Consider the following 11,312-nt stretch of genomic DNA (forward strand, 5'->3'; position numbering starts at 1 on the left):
TCTCTCTCTCTCTCTCTCTCTCTCTCTCTCTCTCTCTCCACACGTACAGTCAATAAATAATCTCTCTCTGTGTAAACAATGCTGTCATAAATCTCACAAACCCACAAGTGTGCTGTCACACAAAGTCAAACACAAGGGGACACACAACTTATCCAGACAGTGGCCTCAAAATAATTCCTCTCTCCTGTCTCTGTCACCTCCAGATCAGATTAGCCCACATTAGCCCAGTTATCGTCACAGCCAGGCCTCGGGCCTGCTACTGCATCTCACAGCCCGCTAACTCCACACACAGCAGATAACCACCAAACCCTGTCAGACACGCAGACGCCGTCACCCTTGGCACAAAAGAGAAATTTTACGAGTTTCAGGATTTAGAAAGAAAAATGTACAATGAACTGTGCTATGAGCTCAATCTAGAGTGATATTGTTACCACTGTAATCAAGTTTGCAAAAAGGCAGTAATATTCAACAGTGTTGTCTTGCTAGGAAAGGTCCAACTATAACTCATCATGAAAAGTGAAGTGTGGTCTATCTGTATAGTGTCTTGAGATAACTCTTGTTATGAATTGATACTATAAATAAAATTGAATTGAATTGAATTGAAAAGCTCTCTAACATAGGAAAAATAATATTTTGTTGCTTGCTAATTGTTTGATTTATAATTTGTTGCTTTAACTCAAAATGTGGTGCTTTTATTTATTGTACTACTGGAATCAGACACTGGATATCACTTTTTATCCCTCTATTCTCCCTGTTCTCCCCCTGAATACCCTCTTCTTTGTTTCACCCTCTGAATGATGACCTGCATGTTTCCCCTCTCAGACTTTTGCTCTTAGACTGTTAGAGCGGAAAGTGTGTTAATGTGACTGGAAATAAATTGTAATGTCATAGTCTTGATTAAGATACATCTCTGCTGCCCTCTGCTGTCATAACACTTGCAACAGAATCAATTGGTTGTTCATGAAGAATCAAATCTGATGGTTGTACAATGTTGAACATTATTCAGAACAAGATTCTTGGAATAATTTCAATGTTTGATGGATCAACCTTCAGATAAATTATTGGTGACTGAATGAGACAGGGATGGACATATTGTAGTACATGTATGTATAATTAAAAAAAACATAATTTTTAACTGTATATCTAATGTACTATTGCAGTATATGGCAGGTTTGGAGTGAAATTACTTTTGGGTTCTCAGATTCCTATATTTGATTGATTGATCAATGAATGTTTTATTCAAAGAACTTTGTGTTATTCTTTAAAGATTAGTGTTGTTTGAATGAAGAGGTGAGTGAACTGAAGGAAACTTTTACACTGTGTTTACCTCAGCACTTTAAGGTTCAAAATCAAGCATAGTTGAAACTTTGGCTTCTAAATAGTGTTTCTGTAATTCCTGGCAGGAAGGATTATGAGGTACAGTGTGACCTTCACGGCCGGCTGTAACTTGGTACGATCAGGTCGATCATGTTTCACACCCTCTGTATGTCTGTATGAACTCACAAGCCTGCTTCAGAATGTACAGGTTTCACAGAGTTAAATACATCCTCTTTCTCTCTTTCTCTCTTTCTCTCTCTCTCTCTCTCTCTCTCTCTCTCTCTCTCCACAGAAGAGCCAAAGCTGGTACAACGTAAGTCACATCTTGTTTTTATTTACATTATCAACATATATGTAGTCTTATATGGGTGTATATGTGTGCTGGTGTGATTTCACGTCATGTGGGTGATTCCTTGAAGTCTCTCAGAGTTGTTTTTAGTGACGTGTTCTGCTTACGAGATGAAAGGATGTCATTCTTGACCCTGTTTACTGGAGCACCAGATCACTAGTGTGGGTTCCTGGTCTTCCAGGCTGGGATTATCAGCATGGGCTTAAAAGAGCAACAGGTGGCCTTTACTGATGCAGTGAATCAAGGGAATGGGAAGACTACAGTATAATAATCATAGTTTCTTCTTCATGGTACACACAGCATAGCCAACAAAGCCAGGGTGCTGTTGTTTTATATTGCACCACAAGATGGTGTGATAGATCTATTTCTGACCCCCCAGCATAATTCTTTTTGATGTGTTGAGCTGCAGCACAACCCCTCTATAATTATTTACAGCCAATGTTTACACTGAAAAGCTGCCTGTTGTGATAATTAAGCCCAAAGAGTGAGCAAGAATGATTGTGTGGGACACCACTCAGTGTCAAACTCTACTTTTCCAGATGTGTCTTTATTGGACTTTTTCCCATTTTATGTTGTTTTTTTTTCTTTCCTTTTTATTTCCTGTGTGTACACTCTTCCCCTCTCTCCCCAGCATGAAAGACAACACATCCTGAGAGTAAGCATGACTTGTATTATTGGGCAACCCTGGTAACTTTCTGTCTCTCAAGCTCTGTATCCTGGTTGTCAGACCGGTGGAATGATAACACTCCTTCTGCCTGTTTCTCATCCCATTTCAGTCAGTGTTGTTACCACCTAGCAGCAAAGCCACACTTTGGAGGAATTGATTTTGACATGTTTAAATAGACATTTTTTAAACTAAAGTTCTATAGTTTCATTTACAGAATCATTCTTTGCTTGTATTCTTATTTAATTAATTCAAATTTGTGTCAATAGTAGAGTGTTCTGGGTGTTTGTGTCACCAGTCCCAGATGGTGATGAAAGTCCTGTCACCACTCAAACTTCTAATTCTGGTATGTAACAGGTGGTAACAAGCCCACTGACTTTCTCGCTGTACTAAATAAATCAGCAAACCATTACAAGAGCCTCTGGACGAGCCTTGAATGCCTTTGAACAACAGGGGAATGGAGCATGACAATTTAGGTTGTGGCATGTTTCCCTCCAGCCCAACTCCTGTTTCTGTGTCCATGTCCTAAAAAAAACATGGAACATATGACATTTACATGGGTATGGATATGGAAATGAACAAAATCCGCAGCAACCTCCATGCAGATAGGGAAACTGGAGAAATGTCGTTCACTTGAAAAGAGGCTTGGTCCAAAAAGTCCAGACAGCTTCTTAAATACTCTAATGCACTCAGCTTTAGTAAGACTTTCACATTTCCTCTACTCACCCGCTATTTATAAAAGAGCAACACACGTAACAATCAAATCAAAATGTTTATGTTGCTCTGACTAATAGATGCAAATGTCCTGTTTACAGATGGCATACAGCTGGCTACCAGCCCAGTACAAGATACCAGGACCAGCTGCTCTTTTCATTAAACCACACTGCAAAAAAAGCTATCACCTTTTTGTTTACCCCCAACTTAAATTGCCTACTATTGAGTCCTAAAACCTTATTTTCTTAAAGAATAAAGTGGTTGTAATATATATATATATTTTTAATGACAACAAAACCCATGAAAAGAACAAAACCAGGAAGGAGTTTATCCTACTAACAAGTATTGCATTGGATTTGTTGACAGTAAGAAAAATGTAGAGCAACACCAGCCTTATGCATTAAAACAAGTGTCTTAAGTGTCAAATATGTCTTTAGTATTTCACTCTAGAAGCTGAGTACCAATGTCTTGAATAGATGGATGTGAACAAGTTAGCAGTCAGAATTTTGTTACCATCACAATGAATTGACAATGGTGAATTTACCTTTAAAAAAAGGTTTATTTAAGTATTAGGGCTGTGTTCCTGACATCTTGTAAACTCATTCTTACTCACACGATAAATAACTGACGCTCCAAAAAATCTAGTGAAATATGTCCAATAGGTACTTTTACCTCAGTTGGCTGTGACTGGATCTGTGGGGGTCATAACCCATGATGCACCTGCATGTAGGACAGCGTGTGCACGTGCGCACCTCTACCTGGCAATGATGACTTCCCATGGCACTGAAACTACAGTGATTAAAAACCCATCCGTCCCAAAGTGAGTTCTGAGCCTGTTAGAGATACGCACAGTCCACAGCCCTCTGATAGCCCCTGTTAATTCACTTTCATCTACACAAGTCTGTTGCCATTCGTTCATTTCCATTGCCACCATACCTACAGGCTCCAGGAAGTTAGCAACAATTTGTTCAGATCTACATAGGTCAATGCAGCAGGGAGTATACGTCAGGCCTTTCATATTGCTTCACTCAGATCGATATGCGCCAACATACTTTGCCTTTCAAATGACTAACAAAGAACGGTATTATTGTTAACAGTATGGACTCGCACACCTCGAGCCCTCACCTCCTTAAAACACTAAAACCCCACCCAAGGTTTACAGTACCAGTCTCTTCAGTCCCCTACTGTTTGTCCAGCGTTAATAGTTAACCAAATCCATAAACACTGTGTATCCACAGTCCCAACTCATCCCAAGCGTGATACTGTCACCTGAACACTGGTCGATGCATCAGTCACAATGCCCTCTTTCTTTCCCTGATACATTGGAGAAAATGAATTGAACGAGCAGAAAGTAAAGGAACACTCTCTGCACGGACACCACAATTAATTTCGAGGAATGATTTAAGAAGATGAACCCTCATTCTGCATAAATTTCATTTACTTGATGTAAAGCCATTTTCAACAGGGTAAAGACCTTTTTAAAGCTGCGCATGAATAATGAGCACTGTTTTTCAAGAGGCCTGCTGCTGAAGATTGTTTTCATATCTGGTTTTTTTTTGCATCTCCTCAATGGTCTGTTAAAGTGAGGATTGGGAATTACCTGCAGACGAAAAGTGGAAGTAGTGGCTGAATTCCAATGCAGATAATGTGGGCTACAAATATGCTTCATCCAGTAGGAGTCAATAAAATGCAAGCTGTAGTAACATCTTTTTTTCATTACTGCAGAGACTTCCATCACTTTGCCCACCTACTTGACTCTTGACATACTTTTAGTTAAGAATACCAATTGTTTTTTTAAGCGCAGCTAAAATAGGAGCTGCTAGCTCTGCATCTTTTTTGCCTGCTTAGAGTAACAGAGGGTGGTCAAGTATAGTACATGGATGACCCCAATACCAAGGCATTGAGAAAGGAGGCGGTTTCACATACCTTAAATAACTTTCAAATTAGTACTTTTGGTACCTTTTTTAGTTTGAATTCCAACAGCTTTTCATACATAAAATGATTGGTCAAAGGAAACGGACAAACAGAAATATTTACAATACGTTTATCTGGCAACTTCACCCTGCGACGTTAGCTCTGGTCTGCAAACCAGTGCAGACCCTGTCAAGATTGATGGTGTTGTTTTGCAGGCAGAGGTAACTGGAGGTTAAGCTCACATCTGTTCTCTGTAACTCAATCACTTGGACAGACAGCAAGACAGTCTCAACACATACTTCAGCGGGCTGAACACATTGATTCATCTTTTTTATACATTCCTGTTTACTTTCCTCTTAGCCTCTTTCTTCCCAGCTACATTTTTGTTTGTATTAGCCCTCCTCTTCAGTCGGCATAAAGTAACCTCGCTTCATTCTTTTCTGGTTATAAACTGGGTAATTACAAGGCAGTCAAACCTGGACAGCACCCCACTTACACACACTCAGCTCATATACTTACCAGGAGGAGAAAAAAGGAAAAAGCTACCAGCATGATAATAAAGGACTTGTTGGCCGGGGTTACTAGAGGGCAACAGCCATAACTCCTCTCCCTGTGTGTGTGAAAGGAAGAGAGAGAGAGAGCCAGAGTACAACACAGCGAGACAAGGATCATGTGGCTGGAGTGTGCCGTGACCAGCGCTCAACGCTGAAAGGGAGCAGCACCCTAAACGGGGCGGATTCTTAAGCTTCCAAACCACTGGACTCACAAGCTCTGTCTACTCTTATTTTCCAAACCTCCTGTAACTGACAAGTCCTCCAACACCAGAAAAGCCTGTTGTGCCCCCATTTTGGAAAATTAGCTGCCATCCAGGCGCCAAATAGGATCTGGTGTGGTTATTATGGAATTGGATGAGGATTGTACGATTTCGGACTGGGAAGCCGTGCTGGAGCTGGATGAGGCATTGGCAGGGTGGCTCCTGCAGGGTCCAGCTAGAGGGGAGTGGGGTTGGGAGTGGGGCTGGGCTGCCTCGGACATTCAGGACCCTGTGTGGGACACTGAGGAGATCCCTGCTGTAAGTTGAGCTCCATTTGTTGAAGCTGAAAACCATATGGAGATGAGTTAAGATAGTAATGAGAATTTCAAAACTTTTGGGGTTTAGACAAGTTTACTGAGCTCTTTGTAGGCAAAGTAAAGTCAGCAAAAAAGCATTGTAGCACTTTTATTATATTCTGCTGTAAGCATTCTATGGTAATTCCCCACTACACAAGAAAACAACTAGTTTGGGTATGAGTCATAGCTATTTGAATTCTTTCAGAGTTCATGGAGGCCCATTATTTTGAGTGTTCATCGGGTTACTGTGCAACTAAGTTGATGTATGAAGAGTGTGTAGGTGTGTTTCGGTTATTTTTGGTCACAGTTGAAGATTGTAAAAAAAGAAGCAACATGAGGATGTGTGTTGTTAAGGCAGTCAAATTTCAATTCCAGGCAATTAAGTTGGCTTTCAGAGATGTAACTCAGGGCAGTGTTTCTCATCACCACACTTTTCTCAAAGGCAAGTAGAAGCATTAACAGACACTCTCAAACAGTATTACAGTATTTCAACTGCTTTGTTTCTGCTTTTAACAAGAGAAGCACATTTAGGCATTTTTAATATGAACAAAGATGTTCTTTTCCCACCCGTAATGATCCAAAGGGATATAGTTTTCTTTTGTCTCGGCGTACATCTTGTTATCGTGTTGGCAGCTATTGTTTCCTGAAGCTTTTATTGTTGAAGGGAAGCATCTGGCACAGATAGTGAGGACCGTCAGTTTGGCAAACATTTGGAGATATTTAATACATCACTCTCCTGTAAATAATAAATTCCGCTGAAGCCCAGCAAAGAAAAGTATAATCACGTTGAATAGCATGTCGTTCCTTGTGCTGAAAAGCATTTGTTTGACCAGGTTAATCCAAACCACTGTGCACAGTTTTGTTTGCGGTTTCATCAGTTATCCTTCCCCTTGTCACTAGACAGAAGCATCATTGTCAGACACATTGTTGCTCTGTATTGCAAATCTGAGAATGTGACTCATCTTGTAAATTCTCATGGTAGCATGTGTTGTTGAATGATCTGCAGTGGGCTGATGTTTTGGAAATGCGCTTTGTTATTGAATATCATTACTGATGCAGCCTTAAAGATAATTCAGGCCACATATCTATGCTTGCAACTCACTATACATCCATTTGTGGTGCTTGCGTGTGCGTGTTGGAAGAGTGTGTGTGTGCGTGTGCGTGTGCGTGTGCGTGTGCGTGTGTGTGTGTGTGTGTTGGTGTTTCTGACACTGCCTGTCACTGCAGGTGCTGAGCCCGACATACAAGCAGCGCAATGAGGACTTTAGAAAACTCTTCAAGCAGCTCCCTGACACAGAGAGACTCATTGTGGGTGAGTGGAAGACACAGGGCACCGGCAGGGTGCAGCTAAGTTATTAGTCATTAGAAAATGATTAATCTTGTCAGAACATAGAGGAGACACAAACAAATATTGGACATTCCAGGTGTTGAACATCATGGCATGATTTAAATATGTCTAGATCACTGACCTTGTAAAAAAAATACAATCTTCTACTAATTTTAGAGATATTTTAACCTGGTAATAAACTTTTCCTAGCAGTCTAAGCTACATACTGCACTATGCCATAAACCCATAACTAAAAATAAACTGACCTCATGATTTATGAGTTTATGGTTTGGTAATGACGAGTCCTCAGCTAATAAACTAAATACACACACAATGGGAGTACTGAAATGCACTGCATTGAGGTTTCTTTGTAACAGTGAAGTGAGCTCTATCAAATTAACTGTTAATTTAAATGAATGTGATTAGATATCAGTACTTTCTGCTGTCTGATCTCTTGATGGACATATTTTTTGATGACCGTCTGAATTATTTTACATTTTTCTCTTGTGATGTTTCTCGGTGATTTGTAATTTTGCATCATGCTTAACATGTGTGGTGGAACTTTTATCTCTAACAATGTAACTATTTTTTTATTCTCCAGACTACTCTTGTGCTCTTCAACGTGACATCCTCCTGCAGGGACGACTCTACCTCTCCGAGAACTGGATCTGTTTTTATAGCAACATCTTCCGCTGGGAAACACTGGTATGCTTTTTTAATCCCAAGAATCTCTGTGCATTCCCATGATTTTGAATGCCAATGTCTTCAGGTTGTCCGTCCGTCCCATTTTTATGAACACGATATCTCAGGACCCCCTTGAGGGAATTTCTTCAAATTTGGCGCTAACGTCCACCTGGAATCAACGATAAACTGATTAGATTTTGGTGGCCAAAAGTCAAGGTACTGTAATTGTAACCTCACATTTGGCCATAACTCAATAATGTGTATGCTAATTTTGAGAACATTTCACACAGAATATTTCACATTTGCTCGGATACTGAATTGGTGACACTAATCTTAGGTGCCCACCTTGAAACTGTGGGGATTGTATAGATCTTCTGTGTTGCTGGGTTGAAGATGTGTGAAGCATTCATGTTTCAATGCTTCAAAAGTCTTCACTACATACATATATTACGAGTCTAGACAGACATGAATGTAAACTGTAACTTGACTGGTGTGGTGGGGGCAACCGATGCGGGAGTTCTAGTTACATTGGCAGTATTGGGTCATACTTGGAACTATAATGTGTGTGTGTGTGTGTGTGTGTGTGTGTGTGTGTGTGTGTGTGTGTGTGTGTGTGTGTGTGTGTGTGTGTGTGTGTGTGTGTGTGTGTGTGTGTGTGTGTGTGTGTGTGTAGTTGACAGTGCGGCTAAAGGACATCTGCTCAATGACAAAAGAAAAGACCGCCCGCCTCATTCCAAATGCCATCCAGGTCTGCACTGACACCGAGAAGGTAAATGATACAAAATGCAAAACTTGGGCATTTAAATTTAAAACTAATGAAGGCATACCTGAGACTGAACAGTGAATAAGTTTAAAATCTAATCACTTTTGTCTACAGAGATGTTAGGGAAACCTTGAGTTATTTAAAGTAATCCTAGACTAACTTTAAACCATGCTCCACAAAAATGGCCCTTTAATTTCCACAGTTAGTGTTATTTCATTCCAGTGCTCACCAGACTATTACATAATTACCATTTATTTTTCACAGCACTTTTTCACCTCATTTGGAGCCAGGGATAGGACTTACATGATGATGTTCAGACTGTGGCAAAATGCACTGCTGGACAAGGTAAGCAAATCTGATCTGCTAGTTTGTGATTCTGCTAATATTTGTCTGAGAGATAATGTTCATGATTTTATTCTGCAGTATTTTTGAGTGCTCTCATTTCTTACTGTAATTGGTTGATTGCAGCCCCTGTGCCCCAAAGAACTGTGGCACTTTGTACACCAGTGCTATGGCAACGAACTAGGCCTAACTAGTGACGATGAGGACTATGTTCCACCTGATGATGACTTCAACACCATGGGGTGAGTCTCTTTATGTTGCATCATCAATTACTATGGTTACCGCTGTAAACATCTTTCAGTCGATTACCCAATTGACCAAATTGCCAAATAATTAGAGAGCGCAGTATGAGCTGCAACAAGCAACACTCACATGCTCAGTCACATACAGTACAAGCTTCACACTCTTCTCCAGCTCTCTCAAGTAATCCTTTTACACAATTAATAAACTTCTCTGCTTCTCTTCTCATCATACGCAATGCAATGTAAAGTGTTTGTTTTCAACTTTAAGCTGTAAAGCTTAAACACCCTTCTCTGCTCTGTCTCTTCCTTTATTTATATTTTCCTTCATGTCTGAAGTGGATTCCCTAGGTGAAATCAGTGCAGAGCCATGGTTTGAATCAGTTTGGTATACAGTGCAATCACAATGTTTGAAGTTTTCTGTCAATTTGACTTTTAGGAAAAACTCAAACTCTTTTACCTTTATCCAACTGTTTGTAAACTTCTGTAGTGAACTCAAACTGGCAATGTGAGAGAAAAGATTCACGCCAAAGGCTGAACCGAGGTCAAATTAGATGGACCTGAAGTGACTGTGGTTTTGTCAATGAGAAATAATAGTCTACGTACCTATTAGTCAAGTGAAGTGGAGATCATTTTCACTTGTTTCCCACACATATAGACTTGTTTCAAAAATGTTAATGAAATCAAAAACTCCTGTGATTGTCCAAACATTCAATTGTGATATCAGACATGTCAAATAATCCCTATCTAGACATCTAAGTGTTACAAATCCACACCTTATATTTCTGAAAACAGGGCACCCTGGTAGCTCACCTGGTTGAGTGTGCGCACCATATACAGTACTAAGGCCCAGTCCTTACCGCAGTGGCCCGGGTTTAAATGCAATCCGCTGCCCTTTGCACCATGCCCCCCCCTTTCCTCTCCAGCTATTCAATCAAACAAAGGACAACAAAAAAATGATAGTTAGAAAGAAGAAAAAAGTCTGCAAACACTGCTTGACACAGATTTTCTAAGAACCTCGTTCACGATGTGAGATGAGATGAGTAGAACTGGAGTTGTTATTGCTGTTCTCTGGTGCCTTCAGGTTCAGTGAAGAGATTCCCAATGAAGAGAATGAGATAAACAATGACAACTTGTCTAAGAGCAGCACTGAGGCCAAGCCTGAGGGGAGCCCTCCTTCGCTACATAAGAAGGTTGTCCCAAACATCACCATTCCTAGTCCAGGCAACCATGACACACCCATCACAGTAAGTTAGAAGCATACAGACACACACATTTAGACACATTAAGTTGAATGAAGTGCAACACCTCTATGGGTCAGAAAATCTAATACATTTCCTTGAAAACATTATTAATGGGATTGATGCTCATGTTATTCTCATCCCCAGTTTGACCTCCCAGCAGAAGAGTATGCAGACTGCCTACCAGATGGACAGCTGCTTGCTCTGCCCCTTTTGCTGGAAGAGAACAATGATACCAGCGGACCTGGTGGTCTTGTCCCCTCACCCTCTCTGGACTTCAACGACAATGAAGACATCCCCACTGAACTCAGTGACTCCTCCGAAACACACGACGAGGGTAACAAACTCCTTTATTGATTTCACCACTCATAGTTTATAGCCAAGATCAGCTTGGATGTCTTTCATTTCGGCCAGATGTCCCTTACCTTTAGCTTTCTTTGTGGTGCCATTTTCTCTGGCGATTTATGAGGACTATGGTTATCTGCTGCTCAGATCTCTGAAGGGTAAATCCAGACACCTGACTGGGGATCTGTCCAATCTGACTTTTCGGTTGCACTACTAAAAGAACCTTTGAACGCACACGTTCCCCTAAAACAAGTTCCTTCCCGAGGTTATTTTGCAGAGGTCAAGGTCAAAGTTTATTTCTAT

The 11,312-nt window shown here is 40.6% G+C and overlaps 1 protein-coding gene across 22 annotated transcripts in view; it reads left to right on the forward strand.

The window, feature by feature from the left end:
* Positions 1 to 11,312, forward strand: part of gramd1bb (GRAM domain containing 1Bb) — a 94,977-nt gene that overhangs the window by 74,210 nt on the left and 9,455 nt on the right. For 17 of the 22 annotated variants that reach the window (XM_032512240.1, XM_032512220.1, XM_032512221.1 and 14 more), the window contains 9 exons: positions 1,610 to 1,630; positions 2,298 to 2,321; positions 7,296 to 7,380; positions 7,997 to 8,100; positions 8,753 to 8,848; positions 9,107 to 9,187; positions 9,311 to 9,426; positions 10,508 to 10,670; positions 10,812 to 11,001. In XM_032512240.1, the coding sequence (XP_032368131.1) occupies positions 1,610 to 1,630; positions 2,298 to 2,321; positions 7,296 to 7,380; positions 7,997 to 8,100; positions 8,753 to 8,848; positions 9,107 to 9,187; positions 9,311 to 9,426; positions 10,508 to 10,670; positions 10,812 to 11,001 (880 nt within the window). The remainder of the gene's footprint in view (positions 1 to 1,609; positions 1,631 to 2,297; positions 2,322 to 7,295; positions 7,381 to 7,996; positions 8,101 to 8,752; positions 8,849 to 9,106; positions 9,188 to 9,310; positions 9,427 to 10,507; positions 10,671 to 10,811; positions 11,002 to 11,312) is intronic. The other 5 variants (XM_032512227.1, XM_032512225.1, XM_032512228.1 and 2 more) reach the window with 1 other exon arrangement.

The sequence above is a fragment of the Etheostoma spectabile genome, chromosome 3 (assembly GCF_008692095.1).
Source record: "Etheostoma spectabile isolate EspeVRDwgs_2016 chromosome 3, UIUC_Espe_1.0, whole genome shotgun sequence".
Lineage (NCBI taxonomy): Eukaryota > Metazoa > Chordata > Actinopteri > Perciformes > Percidae > Etheostoma > Etheostoma spectabile.